A 27,284-nucleotide genomic window follows, 5' to 3' on the forward strand; every position below is an offset into this window, starting at 1 on the left:
TTCTTGGGTTGAATGGCTTGTTGTTGTTGTTGTTGTTGCTGCTGCTGTTATATATTTTGCATTCCCTGCCAAATAATGCAGATGGCTCACCGACTACAACTACAACCAATCAGGGCTGTAGCCAGAAAGAAAGTGTTCTTGGGTTGAATGGCTTGTTGTTGTTGTTGTTATTGTTGTTGTTGTTGTTGCTGCTGCTGCTGCTGCTGTTATATCTTTTGCATTCCCTGCCAAATAATGCAGATGGCTCACCGACTACAACTACAACCAATGAGGGCCGTAGCCAGAAAAAAAATTGTTCTTGTGCTGAATGGCTTGTTGTTGTTGTTGTTGTTGTTGCTGCTGCTGCTGCTGTTATATCTTTTGTATTCCCTGCCAAATAATGCAGGCAGCTCACCGACTACAACTACAACCAATCAGGGCTGTAGCCAGAAAGAAATTGTTCTTGGGTTGAATGGCTTCTTGTTGTTGTTGTTGTTGTTGTTGTTATATCTTTTGCATTCCCTGCCAAATAATGCAGACTGCTCACTGACTACAACTACAACCAATCAGGGCCGTAGCCAGAAAAAAAATTGTTCTTGGGTTGAATGGCTTGTTGTTGTTGTTGTTGTTGTTGTTGTTATGGTCAATATGAAATTATTATTATTATTATTATTATTATTATTATTATTATTATTATTATTATATCTTTTGCATTCCCTGCCAAATAATGCAGGCGGCTCACCGACTACAACTACAATCAATCAGGGCCGTAGCCAAAAAAACCCTATTTTTAGCAAATCATGAAGAGTAGTTTGATAACACATTTTTAATACAGTCCAAAGACTCTTATTGCTCTGTAAAAGGTATAAGATACAAGGTATGCAAAGTTCGTAAGGCAAAAATAGCCAACAAATAGTTGTTGGCTACAGGCCTGACAACCATACTATAGTATTAAGCCACTACAATCAAAGTGGTGTCAAGCTGCATTAATTCTACAGCGTCGATCCAACCCAAGTGGCACTCACCTCTGACAATGCCGTATTGGTCTTCTGGAATGGCTGCATCCTGGGGATGCGTTCGGAAAGAGCGCTGCCTGCAACACTAACCATGCTGCTATGTGGCGAAAGCTGCCCCTGCGGCCCTTTGGAGGAAACCTTCTTGCGGACGGCACCCGAGGCCCTGCTCTTCTCAGTGGATTCCTCTTGCATTGCCAACGTCCCCACCTGAGATATGGGTCCATGCCCAATTTGGTAAGTTGGCTTCCGGGGTTTTCTTGGAAGCGGATGGATTGGTGTGCTCTGTTGAGTCTCCCTATTAGAAGTGGTAGAGAAAACATCAACATTGTTAGTTGTCATGATTCCTTCATTTCACAACCTGTCCATGAATCCTAGGCATCTGTTTCCCAACTTTCCTGGATATCTTGCTCCAGGAGCCCCGGGTGGCGCAGTGGATTAAACCCCTGTGCCGGCAGGACTGAAGACTGATAGGTCACAGGTTCGAATCCGGGGAGAGGCCAATGAGCTCCCTCTATCAGCTCCAGCTCCTCATGCGGGAGGATGAGAGAAGTCTCCCACAAGGATGATAAAAACATCAAATCATCCGGGCGTCCCCTGGGCAACGTCCTTGCCGACGGCCAATTCTCTCACACCAGAAGTGACTTGCAGTTTCTCAAGTCATTCCTGACACGACAAAAGAAATATCTTGCTCCAGGGGAGCACCATAAACACGTCCAAGAGCCCTGCCAATGTCCCCCACAAACACAATCCTGCCCACCACTCAAGTGAAGGCTTTCATACGGGGACATTTCCATCCTAGATTGAATGTGTTTCCTCCACCACAGACATCCCAGTGTTTCTGACTCCCTCCATTGGTGTGGAATTTGCATAACCCCACCCAGTGCCTCTCCCTTAACACTTTCCTATTTTTTTTTCCTATGGCACACAGCAAACAGAGGAATTGATCAACAACTGAACAGACTAGAGAGCTTTGGGGAGAATTCACCATGATTTATAGGAATTGTAGATACTGGGATGTATAGTTCATGTGCAATCTAACAGCACTCTGAACTCCACCAATGATGGACCTGGAATCCCTATGAACAACAAAACATACTGGAGGTCTTTGGAGGGATGTAGAGGAGTTGTAGTTCACCTACATCCAGAGCACACTATGAACCCAACCAATGTTGGATCTGGACCAGGCTAGACATGCATTCCTGATATGTTCAAATTTGAATACTGGTGGGTTTTGAGGAGAATTAGCCTGGACATTTTGGAGTTGTGGGTACTGGGATTTATACTTCACCTGCAATTTATGAGCACTCTGAACTCCGCCAAAGATGGAATTGGACCAAACTTGGCACACAGAGCCTCCATGACTATCAAAAGATATTGGAGGTTCTTGGGGAAAATTCACCTTGATTTGGGGGAGTTGTAGTGTACTACATTCAGGGAGCCCGTGAACCCAAACACCGATGGATCTGGACCAAACTTGGCACACGTATCTGAAATGTTGAAATTTGATTACTGGAGAGGTGGTGGTGGTGGTGGTGGGGGGGGGGGGGTTGACCTTCCTTTCTGGGAGTTGTAGAACTCAATCTACTGAAGGGGTTGGAGGGGACTGACTCACCAGAGTGGGAGTTGTAGTGTACCCTACAGCCAGAGAGCACACTGAACCCCACCAATGATGCGTCTAGAGCAAACTTCACCAACATAACAAACTTGAAGTACTGATGGAGTTTTTTTGGGGTAAACCTGGCATGATGTGAGTTGTAGTTCACCCACAACTTTACGTATTCTGGACAATTAAAAAAAATGACTTTTTCAAATAACCTGGGCAATGCCGAGTATTCAGGCTAGTTTTATATAAAACTAGCCGTCCCCTGCCATGTGTTGCTGTGGCCCAGTCGAGTGATCTGGAAATGTAATGAGAATATGTTGGTTTCTAATATATGTAATTTCTTTATGCTTGTGGGTAAACAGTATTTCTTGTTGTTTCTTTGTCAGTGTTGATGTGGAGAGTGTCTGCTTTGTCTACTCTGGGACATGCAACATATAGTTGTCCTTCTTTAAGGGTTCCTTTCAAATCTATGATACTATATCTGTGTGTGTGAATTATATCTATCTATCTTTCTCTATGGCTGGATGGCTCTTTGTCAGGAGGGCTTTGATTACGTTTTCTTGCCTTGCTGAAGGGAGTTGGACTGGATGGCCATAAGTATTTTGTTGGTCATGGGGGTTCTGTGTGGGAAGTTTGCCCTGATTCTGTCGTTTGTGGGGTTCAGAATGCTCTTTGATTGTAGGTGAACTATAAATCCCAGTAACTACAACTCTCAAATGTCAAGGTCTATTTTTTCCAAACTCCACCAGTGTTCATGTTTGGACATTTTGAGTATTTGTGCCAAGTTTGGTCCAGATCCATCATTGTTTGAGTCCACAGTGCTCTCTGGATGTAGGTGAACTACAACTCCCAAACTCAAGGTCAATGCCCACCAAACCCTTCTAGTGTTTTCTGTTGGTCATGGGAGTCCTGTGTGCTACGTTTGGTTCAATTCCATCATTGGTGGAGTTCAGAATGCTCTTTGATTGTAAGTAAACTATAAATCCCAGCAACTACAACTCCGAAATGAGAAAATCATTTTTTTGAGTGATGGTCACTCCTTGGGTTAGTAGGTGTCTTGTGGCCAAATTTGGTGGCAATTTGTCCAGTGGTTTTTGAGTTATGTTAATCCCACAAATGAACATTATATTTTTATTTATATAGAAGATGAGGGGGATTTGGCAGCCCATGCCAATCATGATATGAGACGCAAAGGAGAAAATCAGTCTGATGCAGTTGGCAAGAAGAAAATAAATCCATGCTCTTTCCTTCTCTCTCCTTCCCGACTCTTAAGATCCCAGCTGAGTCTCCATTTCCTTCCGGCTAAATTCTTCTCTCCTTCCACCCAATCCGTTGCTTTCAGTCCCACCCATCTCCGTTCCCACACGGTTCCTCTCCACACAACTTTGCAGCCCTCCAAGCAAGGTCTGAAACAGCCACCCAAAAGGGCCCTTTGTCCGATTCTGGGAAATGAAAAGAAAGCAAAAGGCAAAGGCGCTCTTGTTTCGCGGCCGGGGAGAACAAGTACAGCTTTTTCCAAAAGGCAAACTCTGCTTCTAATTTTAGTCACGTTCCCGAGTGCCCAAGGCATGATTTGTACTGGGGAAAGGCTCCGGACAATATCTGTGGGCTAGGGATGTGCGATCCATTAGAAAAAATGGTTCAAAAGATGTTACAAAACTGGAAAGCGCTGACATTTTGTTTCTAAAGTGTTTCTAAAGTACAGTTAGTGAAAAATGCGTAACTATAATGAAAATAACTACGTTTTGTTACTATTTTGTTACAGTAATCTATCCATATAACTAAAAATGTAATGTTCGTTTGTGGGATTAACATAACTCATAAACCACTGGATGAATTGACTCCAAATTTGGACAGCATACACCTAACAACCCAATGTATGTCCTTCACTCAAAAATTTGATTTTGTCTTTTGGGAGTTGTAGTTGCTGGGATTTATAGTTCACCTACAATTAAATAGCATGCTAGAATTGAACCAACCGGGGCATGCAGGACTCCCATGACCAACAGAAAACACTAGAAAAGTTTAGTGAGCATTGACCTTGATTTTGGGAATTGTAGTTCACCTACATCCAGAGACTACCATGGACTCAAACAATGATGGATCTGGACCAAACTTGGTATGAATATTCCATATGCCCAAATATGAACACAGATGGAGTTTGGGGGAAACAGACCTTGACATTTGGGAGTTGTTGTTACCGGGATTTATAGTTCACCAGTATGCTGATGACAATGTTGTCTGTACGCACTCAGAAGAAGACCAACAAACAACTCTAAACATCTTCGCATAAGCATACGAGAAGATTGGCCTGTCATTGAACATCGAGAAAACCAAAATGCTCTTCCAGCAGTCACCAGCCATTCCCTCTCCATTGCCAGAAATGCAACTTAATGGTGTAACGTTAGAAAATGTTGACCATTTCTTCTACCTTGGCAGCCACCTCATCATTGACACTGAAATTCAACACCGCCTGAGCTCTGCGAATGCAGCATTTTTCCAAATGGAGCAGAGAGTGTTTGAGGACCGGGACATCCATAGGGATACCAAGGTGCTTGTTTATAAAGCTATTGTCCTCCCAACACTGTTATATACCTGCGAGACATGGACTGTCTACATCACACGCAACTCCTGGAACAATTCCATCAGTGCTGCCTCTTAAAAACCCTGCAAATCTCTTGGGAAGACAAGCAGACAAATGTCAGAGTGCTGGAAGAAGCAAAGACCACCAGCACTGAAGTGATGGTCCTCCGCCATCAACTCCGCTGGACCGGCCACGTTGTCCAGATGCCCGACCACCGTCTCCCAAAGCAGTTGCTCTACTCCGAACTCAAGAACTGAAAGCGGAATGTTGTTGGGCAGGAAAAGAGATTCAAAGATGGGCTCAAAGCCAAAATTAAAAACTCTGGCATAGACACTGAGAACTGAAAGGCAGAGATACGACGGTTTCGATATGGAGCCAATTTAAGAAGAGACACAGCAGTTACGAGCCATAGAGGGCAAAAGTGCAAATTCGTTCAAGGGATCCAAACTGGATCTCGCCAGAGAAACCGAGAACACTCTGTGAGGATACCAAACGGAAGTCCTTTTTTAACCCTACCCCCACCCCTATGCTATGGAGGAAGTCCCTGGGTAGAGGCCCTATAGGGTATAAGTCGCTCGCTGTTCAGGCACAAACAGTAAAGGGCTCCGAATAAGATATCGACATCTCTGGGCGCGAATTGGTTATCAAGGTTCTTGGTCCTCCTCACGATGTTTGTGTGAGGAGACACAACACCATTATGGGCCCGCAAAAATGCCCTCAAGGGCTTCATTTCACACATGGTAACTTCCCCCCACAGCCCCTCCCTTCTTTCCTACTCCCCGCCGCTCCCCATTCCCAATACCTCACTGCCCACCTGTCCGATCTCCCCCCCCTTCCGCTTTCCCTCCCCCTTTCTGTCCTTCCCTCCCTTTTCCCCCTGTTGTAATTTTAAACTTTATATGTTGTATTACTCTAAAACCAATAAAGATCATTTAATAAAAATAAAAATAAAAAGACACTGAGAACTGGGAAGCCCTGGCCCTTGAGCACTCCAGTTGGAGGTCAGCTGTGACCAGCAGTGCTGCAAAATTTGAAGAGGCACGAAAGGAGGGCAAAAGAGACAAATGTGCCAAGAGGAAGGTGCATCAAGCCAACCCTGCCCAAGACCGTCTTCCACCTGGAAACCAATGCCCTCACTGTGGGAGAAGATGCAGGTCAAGAATAGGGCTCCACAGTCACCTACGGACCCACCGCCAGGACACTACACTTAGAGGACCATCATCCTCGGACTACGAGGGATCGCCTAAGAAGAAGAAGATTAGACTGACTCTAAACGGCTGGCTGCTGCAGCCTTCATTGGGGCTTTCAGATGCTACATTCTAGGCAATATAGTTTAGGGCAGAGCCTTTTGCATTCTCTGCCACAAGGAGCCTCGCCCTCCCAAACTACATTTCCCAGAATGCTGTGTTCTCAATCTCCCACCCATTAACTTTTCTAGCGCCTTCCTTATGGCGATTAGGCCAAAGAAAAAGGATTGGTTTGTGAAGCACTTTATGTTCTCTTGCCTTTACCAAAGTTGCTTAATGCTTATACTGAAAATTAAGCTGACTTTGGGAGGCATCCGAATTTTACAGAATTTTAACAAAAATGATTGGGGAGTTTTTTGATTCTTAAAGCCCTCCCCGCCTTTCCTGCATGTTTCTAATACCAATTCAATATGTACAAATTGAATAAATCTAACAAACTGTGGCTCACGATACAGTGTTTTCTCCCATCAGGACTCACTTCATGGAGGAAGAGGACAGGATGCGAGGGGCCTTCTTAGCTTTAGGCGCTGTCTGGAGGGAGTCCTTTTTGGTCCCAGGATTTGCGGCATCCATTGCACCATCCATTTCTTCCAGCGAGGAATTATGCTCACCCGAATCTAGCCGTTCCAAACTCAGGGCTGCTGGCAATGACTTGAAGCTGTTGTAGCTGGAAGTGAAGACAAAGGCTGAGCAAACCGGCACAAAAGTGTGACGAGGCTGCAGCAGTTTCCTTTTGCCTGCGCTGACTGGGAAGACCAAGTCTGCTATCCTCATCCTGAATGCAAACTAGTTTGCCGTAAAGAAAGGAAGCCGACCACAAAGAGAGAAAGTGGAAGAGAAAAACCAAGACATTCTATAAGGAGCTGATAGATGATTATATGAGATAGTCCATTTCAAATCTGGATAGTTCACAGTATACAGTACTTTGGGGGATACAAGGGCTAAATGTCTGTCTGTACATACACATGTCAAAGGTTTTGTGTATATATATGTGTGTGTGTGTCTATATAAATAAAAATATAATGTTGGTTTGTGGGATTAACATAACTCAAAAACCACTGGACGAATCAACACCAAATTTGGACACAATACACCTATCAGGCCAACGAATTACGATCACTCATAAAAACACTGAAGGGACTTAAAAAGCCAAGAAATAAAAAAATGCATTACAACGCATGTGTAAAACCACACACATATATATGCAAACACACACATATACATATATACACAGATACACAAATATATACGCACACATATACACACACACACAAAGCACATATACACAGACTGAGCCACAGCAATGTGTGGCATGGGACGGCTAGTGTATCTATAAAAAATAAAAATGTAATGTTCATTTGTGGGGTTAACATACTCAAAAACTACTGAATGAATTGCCACCCAATTCGGTCACAATACACCTACTACCCCAAGGAGTGACCATCACTAAAAAAGAAATTGAGTTTGTCATTTGGGAGTTGTAGTTGCTGAGATTTATAGTTCACCTACAATCAAAGAGCATTCTAATGCTCAATGAAGGAACTGAACCAAACTTGGCACACAGGACTCCCATGACCAACAGAAAACACTAGAAGGGTTTGGTGGGTATTGACCTTGAGTTTGGGAGTTGCAGTACACCTACATCCAGAGAGCACTGTGGACTCAAACAATGATGGATCTGGCCCAAACTTGGCACGAATATTCCATATGCCCAACTAGGAACACAAAAGGAGCTTGGGGGAATAGACCTTGACATGTAGTAGTCGTAATTACTAGGATTTATAGTTCACCTACAATCAAGGAGCATTCTGAACCCTACAAATGATAGAATTGGGGCAAACTTCCCACACAAAGCCTCTATGACCAATAGAAAATACTTAAAGCCTCCAACTCCCTTTACCAGAACAAAAAAATGTGATCAAATACTGTTTACCCACAAGCAAAAAGAAATTACATATTTTAGAAACGAACACTTTCTTATTACTTTATTTGCCAGATCATCAGACTGGGCCACAGCAACGCTGGCAGGGGACGGCTAGAGTGTGTGTATGTGTGTGTATGTGATCGGGCTTTAGCGCAGCAGGTTAAGCGCCAGCTGCAGTAAATCTTGCCAACAGAAAGGTTGATAGTTCAAAGCCCGGATTGGGGTAAGCTCCTGGCCTTTAGCCCAGCTTCTGCTTACCTAGCAGTTTCGAAAACAGCAACGTGTGTAGATAAATAGGTACTGCTTAGGCAGGGAGGTATTTAGGCACCTAAAAGGAAATGCCAGAAAGATGCCAGTGATTCGATCAAGGAGGAAGTTTACAAACAAAACTCTTGGGTAGGGAAGATGGTGCAGCAGCACCCTCCTGTGGCCAGCACTGAGCATAGACTCCAAGATGCCGAAGATAGGAAAGCCTATATATACCTCTATCTATGTACAGTTGTCTGTCCTGTCGTGTATAACGGCATCGAATGTTTACCGTATATGTGTTCTATGATCCACCCTGAATCTCCTTTGGGGTGAGAAGGGTGGAATATAAATATTGTAAATAAACAAAGGTACTCTATAGCTTGGACCAGCATATACCATAAATCAGGTCTTCTCCAAGATGGTTCACTTACTGTCCCAGGAGATCGTCAAAGTCCTTCTCCACCTGGAGTTGCATATGGCGAAGAGGTTCCGGAAGGCCTTCTTCGGACATCTCGTCGCTGACTGAGCTCACCTCCACATCTACCTGGACTCGGTAGCGGCCCTTTTCCAAGTTGGAGACCTGAAGAACAAACAGTGTTGGGAACCATTGATCCTCCAGATGTGTTGCACCACAACTCCCACCATCCTTGAGTGCTACCATATTAGCCAATGGTGGTATAAGGTGAGACATCTGCAATGCCAAAGGTCATTCATCCCTGGCTTAGAGAATATTCTGAATGTTCAACTAGAGTCAGTCTTCAACGCTAATGGAAAGAATTGGGGAAACATACACTCTGGCAAGAAACTGGAGGATCTAATGCAATTATTGGAAAAGATTGGTCAGAACTGATGCTCGTTTGCAAACTGCTCATCATTACAATATTAACATGAGAGCCCCTTCCACAATAGCTCTGGATATGTACAAAAGGTGGATTATAGGACTTGTAGTAGGAAAACTAACTGCTTCTAGTGCAAACATGGCATTGCAATTAACCTCAGGATATGGCATGCGAACAGCCGGGATCGGAGCATGGAGAGATGGAGTCGGTGACCCCATTTGTGCCTCTGGATTCTCTTCTGGAATATGGGTGGAAGAGGCAATGGTTGGCACTGGGTTGCTCTGGTTGAAGGCAGCCTGTCCCAGTCTCTCCTTCAGCTCTTCCAAACGCATCTCCAGATGGAATATCTCTCCTTCCACCACACTGGAAAACATGCCAAGAAGACCAAAAGAGAGGAGTTAAGGGTGGAGAGTTTCCCAGAGATAAATCACAAAGTGGTTTAAGATGGAAATATTATTACGATTTTACACTTGGTGACAAGCTACATTAAGTCTACAGTGTAGATAAGGTATTGGCAAGCCCAGGCCCGAGGGCCGGATGTAGACCCTTGGTCTCTTTTCTCAGGCTCTCCTCTCTCTCACCATCCTTTCTTCCTTCTCTCTTTCCTTCCTCCTTCCCTCAATCCCTTCCCTCCTTTCTCCCTCTGTCCTTCCTTCCCTTCCACCCTTTCGTCCTTCCTCCCTTCCCTCTTTCCTCCCTCCTTCCCTCTCCTTCCTACCTTCCCTCCTTCCCTCCCTTTTGTCTTTCCTTCCTTCTCCCTTCCTTGCCTCTTTCTCCCTCCCTCTATTCCCTTCCACTCTCTTGTCCTTCCTTCCCTCCTTCCTTCCTTTTCCCCTTCCTGTCTTTCTCCCTCCCTTCCTTCTACTTCCTCCTTCCCTTTCTTTCCTTCCATCCTTCACTCTTTCGTCCTTCCTTCTTTGCCTCTTGTTTCTCCTTCTTTCTCTCTTTCCTTCCTCCTTCCCTCCCTCTTTCTCCTTCCATCTTTTCTTTCTACCCTTTTGTCCTTCCTTTTCTCTTTCCTACCTTTCTCCTTCCTTCCTTCCTTTCGTTCTTCCTGTCTTCCTTCCCTTCTGTCTTTCTTTTTCTCTTTCTCCCTCCTTCCATTCCCTTCCACCCTTTTGTCCTTTCTTCCTTTTCTCTTCCCTTCCTTCCATCCTTCCTTTCCATTCTTTTGTCCTTCCTTCCCTCTTGTCTTTCCTTCTTTTTCTTTCCTTCCTCCTTACCTCCCTCCCTCTATCCATCATTCTCCCTCCCTCCATTCCCTTCCACCCTTCCTTCCTTTTCTCTTTCCTTCCTCCTTCCCTTCCTGCCTTCCATCCACCCTTCCTTCTCCTTTTCCTTTCTCGTACCCTTCTGTCCTTTCATTCTTCCTTCCGTCCCTTTGGTCTTTCCTTTCTTCTCTTTTTCCTTCCTCCTTAACTCCCTCCCTCCCTCCCTCCCTCCCCTCCCTCTTTCTCCTTCCATCTTTTCCTTCAACCCTTTAGTCCTTCCTTCCCTCTTTCCTCCCTCTTTCTCCTTCCTTCCTTCCTTCCTTCCTTCCCTCCCTTTTGCCTTTCCTTCTTTCTTTCCTCTTTCCCTTCCCTTCTCTCCCTCTCTCTTTCTCCCTCCTTCCATTCCCTTCCACTTTTTTCCTTTCTTCCTTCTCTCCTCCCTCCCTTCCATCCTTCCTTTCCACCCTTTTGTCCTTCCTTCCCTTTTGTCTTCCCTTCTTTCTCTTTGCTTCCTCCTTACCTCCCTCCATCTCTCTTTTTCCCTCCCTCCCTCCATTCCCTTCCACTCTTTCATCCTTCCTGCCTTTTCCCTTCCCTTCCTCCTTCCCTTCCTGCCTTCCATCCACCCTTTGACCCTTCCTTCCTTCTCTTTTTCCTTACTTCTTCCCTTCCACCCTTTCATCCTTTCTCCCTTCCCTTTGGTCTTTCCTTCCTTCTCTTTTTCCTTCCTTCTTAACTCTCTCCCTCCCTTAACTCCCTCTTTCTCCTTCCATCTTTTCCTTCAACCCTTTAGTCCTCCATTCCCTCTTTCCTCCCTCTTTCTCATTCCTTCTTTCTTTTGTCTTTCCTTCTCTCTTTCCTCCTTCCCTTCCTTCCCTCTTTCTGCCTCCCTCTATTCCCTTCCACCCTTTCATCCTTCTCTCTTCCCTTCCCTCCATCCTTCCTTTCCACCCTTTTGTCCTTCCTTCCCTTTTGTCTTTCCTTCTTTTTCTTTCCTTCCTCCTTACCTCCCTCCATCTCTCTTTCTCCCTCCCTCCCTCCATTCCCTTCCACTCTTTCATTCTTCCTTCCTTTTCCCTTTCCTTCCTCCTTCCCTTCCTGCCTTCCATCCACCCTTCGACCCTTCCTTCCTTCTCTTTTTCCTTACTTCTTCCCTTCCACCCTTTCATCCTTTCTCCCTTCCTTCTCTTTTTCCTTCCTTCTTAATTCTCTCCCTCCCTTACCTCCCTCTTTCTCCTTCCATCTTTTCCTTCAACCCTTTAGTCCTCCATTCCCTCTTTCCTCCCTCTTTCTCATTCCTTCTTTCTTTTGTCTTTCCTTCTCTTTTTCCTCCTTCCCTTCCTTCTTTCTGCCTCCCTCTATTCCCTTCCACCCTTTCATCCTTCTCTCCTCCCTTCCTTCCATCCTTCCTTTCCACCCTTTTGTCCTTTCTTCCTTTTGTCTTTCCTTCCTTCTCTTTCCTTCCTCCCTCTTTCTCCTTCCATCCTTTCAACCTTTCTTCCTCCTTCCCTTCCTTCCTTCCATCACCGAGCAGCCAGTCCTCCTCGCAAGGAATACTAGCATGCAGCCCCCAAGTTAGAAAATTAGCCCTCAAAGGTGCGACAGGATCGGGTTATATCTTTTCAACTAAAGCTGAACTTTTTAAAAAAGTGTTCCGTAAGAGTCTTCTGCCTGCAGAGTCTTCCCTTTTGAGTCTGAAATGGGGAAATGGGATGACAGCTTGAACATCTGACCTATAAATACATACCGATCGGGGTCAAAATCCCCTAACGTCCCAGCAGGTCCTTGTTGCTTCTGCAGCATCCGGTGTTGATCCCGGGCCTGCTGGTATGCCTGCTCCAAGGCACCTTGGGCATCCCTTAGCCTTGCAAAGCCCTGCAATGGACAGGAAGATGAGAAAGGAGGCAGAACATCTTGAATCATCGGCCACCATTAACACTATGTAACCACATTTGAAAATCGTTGTTATACTCCAGAAATTTGGATTTTCTGACTGCCATAAACTATGTTGAATTGTTTGAGACTCTATCAGATATTAGGCATGTGCAAGCCATTTAAAAATGGTTCAAAAGTACTTACAAAACTGGGGGATGCTGGTGCTTCATTTCCAAAGTGTTTCTAAAGTGTTTCTAAAGTATACTTACTGAAAAACTCGTTACTATGCGCATAATTAAATTACTGCAATTGGGGAAACTTCAAGGGCTCCTTTCTCCCTCATGTTTACAGCTATGGGAGCAAAACTTGCTATACTGGTAGAACGCCTTTGTCACTGTTAGTCCGCTAAATTTCAGAACATTTCACTTATTCGCTGATTTTTGGTGAATTTTCAAAGTTTTTATAAACAACACTAGCCGTCCCCTGCCACATGTTGCTGTGGCCCAGTCTGTGTGTTTTATGTGTGTATATTTTGTGTATATGTGTATATATGTGTGTTTGAATGTGTATATGTGTGTGTGTGTGTGGTTTTGCGAATGTGTTGTATTTTTTACTTTTTGTGTTTTACAGTGTTTTTCTGAGTGAGGGTCACTTGTTGGTCTGATACGTGTCTTGTGTCCAAATTTGGTGTCAATTCGTCCAGTAGTTTTTGAGTTATGTTAATCCCACAAACAAACATTACATTTTTATTTATATCCTAGCCATCCCCTGCTACGCATTGCTGTGGCCCTGTCTGTGTATATGAGTTTTGTGTGTGTGTATATGTGGTTTTGCACATGTTATAATGTAATTTTAATTTTAACGTTATGCTTTTTAAGTCCCTTCTGCTGTGTTTTTCAGTATTTTTATGAGTGATGGTCACTCGTTGGACTGATAGGTGTCTTGGTTCCAAATTTGGTGTCAATTCGTCCAGTGGTTTTTGAGTTCTGTTAATCCCACAAATGAACATTACATTTTTATTTATATAGATATATTTTTAAAAACTACAAGAGCTATCTACTTGAATTTTATATACAATTTTATATAACCAATATAATTATATAATTATATAACCATAATTTTATATAACCAGGGCATCAATCCCCAAAAGTTTCAGAAAGATTCACACATCTCCAGATTTTGGGGGATTTTTAAAAGTTTCGACAAAAACAATTTATCCCCTCCCCACCCCAAAAAAATCAGCAACAACAATTCCCTTGAATGTCTGTTTGCCTCTATGACACAACCACATAACTTCAACTTAGTGCAAATTTATACTATTACTTACTTACTTTAGTCCTCTTTGCAGATTCAATAATTTTATTTATCATTAGTCTGAGTCTAAACAGCTGGTTGCTGCAGCCCAATGCTGATCATTGCATCATTGGTGTTTCTGATGCTCAGCATTGCATTCTGGGAAATGTAGTTTAGGGCAGGGCCTTGTGCATTCTCTGCCACAGCGGGCCTCGCCTTCCCAAACTACATTTTAAAGCTTGCTGTACTCTCAGTCTCCCACCCATTAACTTTAGTCCTGTCCACAGTGCCTTCCTTATGGAGATTGGGCCAAAGAAAAAGGATTGGTTTTCAAATCACTTTATGTTCTCTTGGCTTTGCCAAAGTTGCGTAATGTTCATTACTTACTTTAGTCCTCTTTGCAGACTCAATAATTTTAATTATTATTACTAGACTGACTTTAAACGGTGGCTGCTGCAGCCAGCCCTCATTGGGTCCTTCAGATGCTGAGCACTGCATTCTGGGAAATGTAGTTTAGGGCAGGGCCAAAGGGCTTCGCCTTCCCAAACTACATTTTAAAGCTTGCTGTGTTCTCAGTCTCCCACCCGTTAATTTTAGTCCTGTCCACAGTGCCTTCCTTATCACAATTGGACCGGGGGGAAAAAGGACTGGTTTTGAAAGCACTTTATGTTCTCTTGGCTTTGCCAAAGTTGCTTAATGTTCATATTACATTAGTCCTCTTTGCACTCAATAATTTTATTTATTATTATTAGACTGACTCTAAATGGTGCCTGCTGCAGCCAGCCCTCATTGGGTCCTTCAGACGCTGAGCACTGCATTCTGGGAAATGTAGTTTAGGGCAGGGCCTTGTGCATTCTCTGCCACAGGGTGCCTTGCCTTCCCAAACTACATTTTAAAGCTTGCTGTGTTCTTAGTCTCCCACCCATTAACTTGCCTTCCCAAACTACATTTTAAAGCTCTTGCTGTGCTCTTTAGTCCTGTCCACAGTGCCTTCCTTATGGCGATTGGGTCAAAAGAAAAAAGACTGGTTTTCAAAGCACTTTATGTTTTCTTGGCTTTGTCAAAGTTGCTTCATGTTCATTACTTACTTTAGTCCTCTTTGCAGATTCAATAATTTTATTTATTATTATTAGACTGACTTTAAACGGTGGCTGCTGCAGCCAGCCCTCATTGGGTCCTTCAGATGCTGAGCATTGCATTCTGGGTAATGTAGTTTAGGGCAGGGCCTTCCCAAACTACATTTTAAAGCTTGCTGTCTTCTCAGTCTCCCACACATTAACTTTAGTCCTGTCCACAGCGCCTTCCTTATGGTGAATGGGTCAAAGGAAAAGGATTGGCTTAGATCTCTAACCCCAACAATCCTTCTGAGGATGCCTTCCCTAAGCTGCTTAAGGTTTAAGCGTCATAATAAGTTACCTGAGTTTTATTTATCCAGTGGCAGCTGGCACTTTCTGAGGCTGGGGGAGTGTAAATTGAGGTCACCAGAGTCAAAGGGCTTCCAAAAACAAAGCATCCTTCAAATATTTAAACATGGCTACCATGCCCCTATCCAACGTCTCTTCTCCAAGCTAAACATTCCCAGCTCCTTAAGCCATTCCTCGTAGGGCTTGGCTTGCAAAACTTAGGACATTTTGGTCACCCTTCTCTGGGCATATCTATGGATGCAACCTAGAATGGCATTGAATTTAGTACCTTTCGCTGGTCCTCAGGTGTCAGCCTCCCCGTCCGAACTAAGTCCTCCAGAGATTCCACCTAAATGTAAACATGAAGAGTGATTTCTAAATAGCTTGCCTTTTCAGATCACTTGAAAGCCTTTCATGCTGCAAGGATACCCACAGAGCCCCATGTCACTTATATACCTTCTCGTCTACAAAGGGAACATCTAGACTGCAGAATTAATGCAGTTCAAAACCACTTTAAGTGCCATGGTTCAATCCTATGGAATCATAGGGGTTATAGTTTGGGGAACACCTTTGCAGAAACATACGAGAAGCTTGGCCTCTCATTGAGCATCAAGAAAACCAAAGTGCTCTTCAAGCAGTCACCAATCTCTCTGCAATGCCAGAAATAGAGCTTAATGGTGTAACATTAGGGATTGTTTCCACTCCCTTGGCAGCCATCTCTCCACAAAAGGCAACATTGACACTGAAATACAACACCGTCTGAGCTCTGCGAGTGCAGCATTTTTCCAAATGAAGCAGAGAGTGTGTGAGGACAGGGACATTTGTAGAGACACCAAGGTGCTTCTTTATAAAGCTTTTGTCCATGTTATATGGCTGCGAAACGTGGACTGTCTACAGATGTCACATGCAACTCCTAGAATGATTCCATCAGCGCTGCCTCCGAAAAATCCTGCAAATCTCTTGGGAAGACAGGCGGACAAATGCCAGTGTGCTTGAAGAAGCAAAGACCACCAGCATTGAAGCGATGCTCCTATGCCATCAACTCTGCTGGACTGAAGGCCACGTGGTCCAAATGCCCAAAGATCACCGTCTCCAAAAGCAGTTACTATACTCCCAACTCAAGAATGGGAAACGGAATCTCGGTGGACAGGAAAAGAGATTTAAAGATGGACTTAAAGCCAACCGCGACTTGGAGCACTTGTGCGGCCGTCCCTCCCCGCCCATCTCAAGGGTGCCTGCCTGTCTCCCAACCCTCCGCAGACCTTGGCAGAGCCTCCGAGCCACGCAGGCTTCTGTTGGCCAGGAAGGCAGGCCTTCCCTGCCGCGAATCAGGACACCGGTACGTGGCAGCCTGAGGTGTGGTCTAATTCCTGCCTGCTGCTGCCTGCGTGGCTCCGGAGGCTCTGCTGGGGTCTGCGGAGGCAGGCAGGCACCCTTGGGATGGGCCAGAAGAAGGAGCAGCCGCACAAGTACTCCAAGTCACGGGAGGGCAAGCGGAGCCGTGGAGGGAGTTCCAACCCAGACACCAGCCTCCCTTTCCAAGGCCCGTTGTAATGTACGTAAATATTTTTTAGGGCTGGAGGTTTAGCATAGCTGGTAAATCATCAGTAGTTATAAGATCTATCAACCAAAAGGTTGCAAGTTCGAAGCCCAGAGTTGGCATGAGTTGCCAACTGTCAGCCTAGCTCATTGTTTACCTAAACAATTTGAAAACAGTTTTAGCTGTGTTTAGAGAAATTAGGTACCAGTAAATAGCAGGGGAGGTGTTTTACAACGTCATAAAGAAAGATCAGAAAATGCTAGGCGACCAATAGGAAGGAGGAAGTCCTGACAGCTCTTCGTCATAGAGGAAAGAGCAACAGCACTCCCTGGATTCGAACCCAACCTTCCATAGCAACTCCTTTTGTTCTGTCTGTCTGTGTATTGTCTATACAAAGCGGCATTGAATGTTTGCCGTGTATGTGTACTGTGATCCGCCCTGAGTCCCCTTCGGGGTGAGAAGGGCAGAATAATAATAATAATAATAATAATAATAATAATAATATTTATATAATATTATGTTTACTGTGATCCGTCCTGATTCTCCTTCAGGGTGAGAAGGGCAGAATAATAATAATAATAATAATAATAATAATAATAATATTTATATAATATTATGTTTACTGTGATCCGTCCTGATTCTCCTTCAGGGTGAGAAGGGCAGAATAATAATAATAATAATAATAATAATAATAATAATAATATTTATATAATATTATGTTTACTGTGATCCGTCCTGATTCTCCTTCAGGGTGAGAAGGGTGGAATAATAATAATATAATAATAATAATAATAATATTTTTATGTAATTCTGATGTTGTTGTTGTTTGCTGTTTATGTTTTGATTTTATTGCTGTAATATGTTGTCTGGGCTTGGCCCTATGTAAGCTGCTCCAAGTCCTCATCGGGGAGATGGTGGCGGGGTATAAATAAAGATTATTATTATTATTATTATTATTATTATTTAAGAGTTAACTATAACAACAGGTTTATTTAACAGGTTTAAATTCCTCTGGTACAAAAGGGTTTCAGAAGTAGTTCAGTGCTTGATATATTATTATTATTATTATTATTATTATTATTATTATTATATTTACAAAAACCCATGAAACAGCCCTTGTAAAGCAAACTGCGAAGTAGCAAGGGAACGCTGTATATATATATATATATATATATATATATATATATAAAAATCGAGGGGGAGGGAGGGAGATGTTTTCAAATATGTAAATTAAACGAGCAAGGGAAATGGCCAGACTTGTCCTAGAGTTTTCAAGGCTACCAGGATCACTCTAACATTCTCCCTTTCTCCTTGTACATAGTATTGCAACAGCGCTAATTGGAAAATTAGCACTAATTGGGCTCCATGCTCAATTAGTGTCTGAACAAGCCCAGCAAAACCATTCCGAAGTGAGAATGCCAATTGTCACCTTTTCCTTTCTCCCATTCTTCCATTGCACCGAGCCTTGGCAGTTCACGTGGTCAAGCCGCATTAATTCTCGAGTGGAGACGCACCCTTAGTCTCATGCGCGTCAGTAAAATCAAGTTTATTCAAGTTAGCTGCACAGACCCCTTTCCTGGTTTAATTTGGTTTGGCTCTATTTAACAAGCATCTCAAAGGCAACAGGGCAAGCTTCTCATTTGCGTTTGCTTCGTGTTCAACCTATTAGTTCCAGCTTGCTGACCGCCTCTTCCCTTATTTACATGATGGAGCAACAGGTTTTGAGTACACTGCATTAAGAGAAAATGCACTGGGAAAAAAGAGCTGCTGTGGTTGGAAGCCATTGGATGCAACTTCTAAACAATCCAAAAATATATATGTTGCATTGAGTTCAAATCCAAAGTATTATGGTTGGATCTACACTGCCAAATAATGCATTATACAGTCAGTATATAATGCAGGTTATGGAGGAATCCAACTAGTTCAGCCTTTTCTCGGTCCCATCCCATTTGTTGCTCCCAAGTAGTATTGCACATACCTGAGACTGGAATTTCTTTGCCTGCAAAGCCAACAACTTGGTCAACTCATCTCCTGTGAAAAAGTCGCCTTTGGAGGGAGAACCATCCATTCTCAAAATGCCAGGGTTTGCAGAGCTGGTACCGGAAGATGAAATTGCAAACTGTCCAGAAAACCCTGCCAAGGAAAGAGACAGAAACCAATTATTGTTGTGTTGGGGTTGTCAAAGACCCTTCCATACAACATATTACACCCTAGCACTGAGACATCCTTTCACTCAGCACCACAGTGATCCAGTAATATAATGCTTATTGAAGCAAAAATATAAAAAAGGGGGAGAAGGTCAAATCCAAAAGAGACAGTCAGAATATAAAATGCAATATACACAACAAGCCAGAGTACAGGGATGCAAAATTACCAGGGTAAACCCCAAAGTCCAGGAGTGCAAGAATACAGAAGTAATCCAAGGTATTCCCATGAACATAAACACAGGAATCTCTCCAAGGTAAATCCTCCAAAGGTACATAAGCATAGGCAGGAACAGAAAACAGAAAACTTGACAATATGGGAACCAGGAAATTGAACAGAAGACTGAATCGCCAATAGCAACATTGTCTCCTCTGAGATATCGGGCACCCATGACATCATATCTAACACACCTAGACTTCACGATCTTATCACGAACATGAACAGGAGACTGAATCCCCAATAGCAACATTGTCTCCTCTGAAATACCGGGCACCCATGACATCATATCTAACACACCTAGACTTCAATGTCTTATCAAGAACATGAACAGGAGACTGAATCCCCAATAGCAACATTGTCTCCTCTTAGATACCAGGCACCCATGACATCATATCTAACACACCTAGACTTCATGGTCTTATCACGAATATGAACAGGAGACTGAATCCCCAATAGCAACATTGTCTCCTCTGAGATACCGGGCACCCATGACATCATATCTAACACACCTAGACTTCAAGGTCTTATCACAAACATGAACAGGAGACTGAATCCCCAATAGCAACATTGTCTCCTCTGAGATACCGGGCACCCATGACATCATATCTAACACACCTAGACTTCAAGGTCTTATCAAGAACATGGAGACTGAATCCCCAATAGCAACATTGTCTCCTCTGAGATACCAGGCACCCATGACATCATATCTAACACACCTAGACGTCAAGGTCTTATCACGAACTTGAACAGGAGACTGAATTCCCAATAGCAACATCGTCTCCTCTGAGATACTGGGCACCCATGACATCATATCTAACACATCTAGACTTCAAGGTCTTATCACGAACATGAACAGGAGGCTGAATCCCCAATAGCAACATTGTCTCCTCTGAAATACCGGGCACCCATGACATCATATCTAACACACCTAGACTTCAAGGTCTTATCAAGAACATGAACAGGAGACTGAATCCCCAATAGCAACATTGTCTCCTCTGAGATACCGGGCACCCATGACATCATATCTAACACACCTAGACTTCAAGGTCTTATCACCAACATGAACAGGAGACTGAATCCCCAATAGCAACATTGTCTCCTCTGAGATACCGGGCACCCATGATATCATATCTAACACACCTAGACTTCAAGGTCTTATCACCAACATGAACAGGAGACTGAATCCCCAATAGCAACATTGTCTCCTCTGAGATACCGGGCACCCATGATATCATATCTAACACACCTAGACTTCAAGGTCTTATCACCAACATGAACAGGAGACTGAATCCCCAATAGCAACATTGTCTCCTCTGAGATACCGGGCACCCATGACATCATGTCTAACACACCTAGACTTCAAGGTCTTATCACCAACATGAACAGGAGACTGAATCCCCAATAGCAACATTGTCTCCTACTTATTTGGGGAGGCTAATTTAACTGATTTACAAGGCCATAAAATCTCAAGGAAGTATGCAAAGAATGAGGAAGTACTTCATCAGTGTCACAAACGGACGGTGAAGTGACAGCTCCCCTGGTGGCCAGAAGCTGGAATGTTAAATAGCCTCTGAGTGTCTCTGTATATATGTTGTGTGTCTATGCATATTTGCCATGTATATGTACTTTGTAATCCCTGAGTGCCCTGCAGGATGAGAAGGGCGGAATATAAATACTGTAAACAAACAAACAAACAAACAAATAAATAAATAGATAGATGTCTGATACCTACCTTTGTCCTGAGCAGGTTCTAATGCTGGGTGAGATCTCCCTGTGATCTCAGATGCCCTGACCTGAGGGAGGCTAAGCGTCATAACCTTGGAGGCTGGTGATACCGTCCCCATCTGGACCATATAGCTGGGCTGAGGAGAGTCAGCATACAAGTGTACCTAGAAAGAATACAAAGCGGACTTCAATATTCCCATAGCTTTCGATTTCTCCTATTGGTCCTCCATCATCCCATTTTCCAGCCATTGTATTTATTTTCACACTAGGCAGATCATTGAATATGGCGGATAGATGTGAGAAAGTCAAGAGAGCTGATAGAAAGAGAATTTGATTGTAGGTGAACTATAAATCCCAGTAACTACAACTCTCAAATGTCATGGTTTATTTTCCTCCAATGCCATCTGTGTTCATATTTGGGCATATGGAGTATTCGTGCCAAGTTTGGTCCAGATCCATCATTGTTTCAGTCCACAGTCCTCTCTGGATGTAGGTGAACTACAATTCCCAAACTCAAGGTCAATGCCCACCAAACCCTTCTACTGTTTTCTGTTGGTCATGGGAATCCTGTGTGCCACATTTGGTTCAATTCCATCATTGGTGGGGTTCAGAATGCTCTTTGATTGTAGGCGAACTATAAATCCCAGCAACTACAACTCCCAAATGTCAAGGTCTATTTTTTTCAACCTCCATCTGTGTTCATATTTGGGCATATTGAGTATTTGTGCCAAGTTTGGTCCAGATCCATCATTGTTTGAGTGTACAGTGCTCTCTGGATGTAGGTGAACTACAACTTCAAAACTCAAGGTCAGTGCCCACCAAACCCTTCCAGTATTTTCTGTTTGTCATGAGAGAACTGTGTACCAAGTCTGGTTCAATTCCATCATTGGTGGGGTTCAGAATGCTCTTTGATTGCAGGTGAACTATAAATCCCAGCAACTACAACTCCCAAACACCAAAGTCTATTTTCCCCAAACTCCACCACTGTTGACATTTGGGCATATTGAGGATTCGTGCCAAGTTTGGTCCAGATCTATCATTGTTTGTGTCCACAGTGCTCTCTCTTGATGTAGGTGAACTACAACTCCAAAACCCAAGGTCAGTGTCCACCAAACCTTTCCAATATTTTCTGTTGGTCATGGGAGTCCTGTGTGCCAAGTCTGGTTCAATTCCATCATTGGTGGGGTTCATAATGCTCTTTGATTGTAGGTGAACTATAAATCCCAGCAATGTTGGGTTCATCTCCAACTCCATTCATAAACAACTCCAGGAACAGGATGACGTTCCTCCTCTCCCTTCACCCTTTGTCCGTTTTCACTCGCTTGTTTTCTGCTCAGGAGGATGAGCGCTGGATTTCAATAATCCCTGCCATCTGTGCTCCTTCTTTCTCTCCTTCGCTCCGTGAACCACAACCTTGGAAATCCAGCCTAAGCTCAGTGTAAACACCTCTGGTGAGAAACCAATATCCTGCAGCATATTTTCCTCTACTTTTCCAATGAATATCTCATCAAGTCTCAACCAATTCCACATAGTTTGTGGCAAGACACAAAAATGAAGTTTCTGGAGTAGAGCCACAACTTTCAAAGTAACGACCGCACAATTAAACAGGAAATAACACTTTCAACAGGAGAGCATGCTTGCTCCATCACTTTACACAAATGATCAGTCACTGTCAGATCGTCATCTATGCTGACGATCGTGCCATCACCCCTCAAGCAGGGAGCTTTGAAATGGTCGAACAGACCATTTCTCCAAAGCTTTAGGTGATCTTACTGCCTATTACAGGGAGAACCAGCTGATTCCTAATCCATCTAAAATGCAGACGTGTGCTTTTCACCTTAAGAACAGACAAGCATCCCGAGCTCTGAGCATGACCTGGGAAGGAATCCCACTGGAGCATTGCAGCATACCCAAATACCTGGGAGTCACTCTGGACCGTGCTCTGACTTATAAGAAGCACTGTTTGGCTATCAAGCCAAAGGTGGGGGTAAAAACAATATCATACGAAAGCTGACTGGCACAACCTGGGGATCACAACCAGACACAGTGAAGACATCTGCCCTTGTGCTTTGCTTCTCTGCTGCTGAATACACATACCCAGGATGGAAGACATCTCACCATGTTAAAATAGTGGATGTTGCTCTTAATGAGACATGCCACATTATCACAGGATGTCTATGCCCAACACCGCTGGAGAAATTATACTGTTTAGCCGGTATTGCACCACCTGATATCCGCAGGGGAGTAAAAGCCAGCAATGAAAGTACAGAGGCATTGACATATCCTGCCCATCCTCTGTTCGGATATCAGCCAGCATACCAACGCCTTAAATCAAGAAATAGCTTCCTAAGATCTAAAGAGAGATTCGCATGAACACCTCAGCAAGCAAGAGCCCAAAAGTGGCAGGGTAAAACCTGGAACCTCAATCAGTGGCTGACACTGGGTGGGAGACTCCCTCCTGGGCACACAGAAGGCTGGCCGACTTGGAAGGCGCTGAACAGATTGCACTCTGGCACCACGAGATGCAGAGCCAACCTTAAGAAATGGGGCCACAACGTGGAGTCCACGACATGCGAGTGTGGAGAAAAGCAATCCATAGACCACCTACTACAATGCAGTCTGAGCCCTGTCACATGCCCAATGGAGGAACTATCCACAGCGACACCAGAGGCACTTGCAATGCCCAGCTTCTGGTAAAAGGGAACTTCTGGTAAAAGAAGCACTGTTTGGCTATCAAGCCAAAAATGGGGGTAAAAGCAATATTATACCCAAGCTGACTGGCACAACCTGGGGTTCACAGCCAGACACAGTGAAGCCACCTACCCTTGTGCTTTGCTCCTCTGCTGCTGAATACGCATGCCCAGTGTAGAACACATCTCACCATGTTAAAACAGTGGACGTGGCTCTTAATGAGACTTACCACATTGTCACAGGATGTCTACACCCTACAACACTGGAGAATTATACTACTTATATATTGCACCATCTGACATATGTTGGGAAATAGCAGCCAAGGCAGTGACATCTTTGGCCGCCAAATTTGGCCACAAGACACCAGTGCCTTAAATCACGAAATAGTTTTCTAAGATCTACAGAGATACTCTCAGGAACACCTCAGCAAGCAAGAATCCAAAAGTGGCAGGCTAAAGTCCAACATCTTAATCAGTGGCTGAGGCCAGATGAGAAACTCCCTTCTGGGCACACAGAAGATTGGAATACTTGGAAGGCGCTGAACTGATTACCCTACACCACTGGGTAAATTATATTACTTATATATTGCACCACCTGACATACGTTGGGAAATAGCAGCCTGTAATGAAAAGACCAAGGCAGTGGCATCTCCGGTCCATCCTCTTTTTGGATATCAGTCAGCATGCCAATGACTTAAATCAAGAAATAGCTTTCTAAGATCTACAGAGATACTCGTAGGAACATCTCAGCAAGCGAGAATCCAAAAGGATGCTTAGTTAAATGCCATGCTTTTAACTTTTGTTTTTAAATACATAACTGTACCCCCAACACTCTTCTGACACAATAAATACATCTATATAAATAAAAATGTAATGTTCGTTTGTGGGCTTAACACAACTCAAAAACCACTAGACGAATTGCCTCCAAATTTGGCTACAAGACACCTACTAGCCCAAGGAGTGACCATCACTCAAAAAATGGATTTTGACCTTTAGGAGTTGTAGTTGCTGGAATTTATAATTCACCTACAATCAAAGCGCATTCTGAACTTCACCAATGACGGAATTGAACCAAACATGGCATACAGGACTCCCATGACCAAGAGAAAACACTGCAAGGGTTTGGTGGGCATTGACCTTGATTTGGGAGTTGTAGCTCACCTACATCCAGAGAGCACAGTGGACTGAAACAGTGATGGATCTGGACCAAACTTTGCACGAATATTCCATATGCCCAAATACAAAAACAGATGGACTTTGGGGAAAATAGACCTTGACATTTGGGAGTTATAGAACTTCACCAATGACGGAATTGAACCAAACATAGCATACAGGACTCCCATGACCAAGAGAAAACACTACAAGGGTTTGGTGGGCACTGACCTTGATTTGGGAGTTGTCGTTCACCTACATCCAGAGAGCACTGTGGACTGAAACAGTGATGGATCTGGACCAAACTTTGCACGAATATTCCATATGCCCAAATATGAAAACAGATGGACTTTGGGGAAAATATACCATGACATTTGGGAGTTGTAGTTACTGGGATTTATAGTTCACCTACAATCAAAGAGCATTCCGAACTCGACAAATGATGGAATTGAACCAATCTTGGCACACAGACCTCCAATGACAAACAGAGAGTACTGGAAGAGTTTGGTGGGCATTGACCTTGAGTTTGGGAGTTGTAGTTCACCTGCATCCAGAGATCACTGTGGACTGCAACAATGATAGATCTGGACCAAACTTGGCACAAATATTCCATATGTGCAAATATGAACACGGAGTTTGGGGAAAATAACCTTGCCATTTGAGAGTTGTGGTTACTGGGATTTATAGTTCAACTACAATCAAAGAGTATTCTGAACGCCACCAATGAAAGAATTGGGGCAAACTTCCCACACAGAACCCCCATGACCAACAGAAAATACTTAAGGCCATCCAGTCCAGCTCCCTTCACCAGCAAGAAAACGTAATCAAAGCCCTCCTGACAAAGAGCCATCCAGCCATAGAGATAGGTAGATATATATGTTTCACACCGAGAGATATAGTATCATAGATTTGAAAGGGACCCCTACAGAAGGACAATGATATCTTGCATGTTCCAGAGTAGGCAAACCAAACAATCTCGACATCAACACTGTCAAAGAAACAACAAGAAATACTGTTTACCCACAAGAAGAAAGGAATTACATATATTAGAAACCAAGAGGAGGGCGACTAAAATGATCAAGGGTCTGGAGAACAAGCCCTATGAGGAGCGGCTTAGGGAACTGGGCATGTTTAACCTAAAGAAGAGAAGGCTGAGAGGAGATATGATAGCCATGTATAAATATGTGAGAGGAAGCCACAGGGAGGAGGGAGCAAGCTTGTTTTCTGCTTCCTTGGAGACTAGGACGCGGAACAATGGCTTCAAACTACAAGAGAGGAGATTCCATCTGAACATGAGGAAGAACTTCCTGACTGTGAGAGCCGTTCAGCAGTGGAACTCTCTGTCCCGGAGTGTGGTGGAGGCTCCTCCTTTGGAGACTTTTAAAGAGAGGCTGGATGGCCATCTGTCAGGGGTGATTTGAATGCAATATTTCTGCTTCTTGGCAGGGGGTTGGACTGGATGGCCCAGGAGGTCTCTTCCAACTCTTTGATTCTATGGTTCTATGATTCTAATTTATTTATTTATTTATTTATTTATTTCATTTATTGACCGCCCCTCTCAGCCCGAAGGCGACTCGGGGCGGTGAACAACAACAAAGAAAGACAGTATACAGCAAATCGTGACAATACAAACCGGACAATACAACATAACATATACTATACTAAAAAATCCGCTTCGTCAAGTCCTGGGGTCATAGCCGAAATTCATAGTCCTAGTTCATTCCAGTGTCATTCCAAGATACACTCAGTTGAAGGCCTGCTCGAAGAGCCAAGTTTTCAGGCCCCTACGAAAGGCCATCAGGGAGGGCGCCTGTCTAACTTCGGTAGGGAGGGTGTTCCACAGCCGGGGGGCCACCACCGAGAAGGCCCGCTCCCTCGTCCCCGCCAGACGTGCCTGTGAGGCAGGCGGGACCGAGAGAAGGGCCTCCCCGGAAGATCTCAAGGCCCTCGTGGGCTCGTAGGCCGAGATGCGGTCTGCAAGGTATTTTGGGCCGGAACCGTTTAGGGCTTTGTAGGATAACACCAGCACCTTAAATTGGGCCCGGTAGCAAATCGGCAGCCAGTGGAGCTGGGACAGCAGGGGCGTTGTATGCTCTCTGCGTCCTGCTCCCGTTAACAACATGGCTGCCGCGCGCTGGACTAGCTGAAGCTTCCGGGCCGTCTTCAAGGGCAGCCCCACGTAGAGAGCGTTGCAGTAGTCGAGGCGGGATGTGACCAAAGCGTGTACCACCGTGGCCAAGTCAGACTTCCCAAGATACGGGCGCAGCTGGCGCACGAGCCGAAGCTGTGCAAATGCTCCCCTGGTCACCGCTGAAACCTGGGGGTCCAGGCTCAGCGATGAGTCCAGGGTCACACCCAAGCTGCGAACCTGTGCCTTCAAGGGGAGTGCGACCCCATCCAACACAGGCTGTAACCCTATACCCTGTTCGGCCTTGCGACTGACCAGGAGTACCTCTGTCTTGTCTGGATTTAATTTCAGTTTGTTCGCCCTCATCCAGACCGTCACAGCGGCCAGGCACCGGTTCAGGAC

At 44.2% G+C, this 27,284-nt stretch overlaps 1 protein-coding gene across 1 annotated transcript in view; it reads right to left on the minus strand.

The window, feature by feature from the left end:
* AKNA (AT-hook transcription factor) overlaps window positions 1-27,284 on the minus strand; it is a 77,813-nt gene that overhangs the window by 23,010 nt on the left and 27,519 nt on the right. Inside the window, exons 5-12 of the mRNA XM_067471880.1 lie at window positions 20,920-21,076; window positions 18,742-18,896; window positions 15,513-15,572; window positions 12,400-12,527; window positions 9,597-9,804; window positions 9,034-9,182; window positions 6,908-7,096; window positions 1,005-1,290 (exon numbers count right to left, since the gene is read on the minus strand). Of these exons, the coding sequence (XP_067327981.1) occupies window positions 1,005-1,290; window positions 6,908-7,096; window positions 9,034-9,182; window positions 9,597-9,804; window positions 12,400-12,527; window positions 15,513-15,572; window positions 18,742-18,896; window positions 20,920-21,076 (1,332 nt within the window). The remainder of the gene's footprint in view (window positions 1-1,004; window positions 1,291-6,907; window positions 7,097-9,033; window positions 9,183-9,596; window positions 9,805-12,399; window positions 12,528-15,512; window positions 15,573-18,741; window positions 18,897-20,919; window positions 21,077-27,284) is intronic.

Source organism: Anolis sagrei, chromosome 11 (genome assembly GCF_037176765.1).
Source record: "Anolis sagrei isolate rAnoSag1 chromosome 11, rAnoSag1.mat, whole genome shotgun sequence".
Taxonomy (NCBI): Eukaryota; Metazoa; Chordata; class Lepidosauria; order Squamata; family Dactyloidae; genus Anolis; species Anolis sagrei.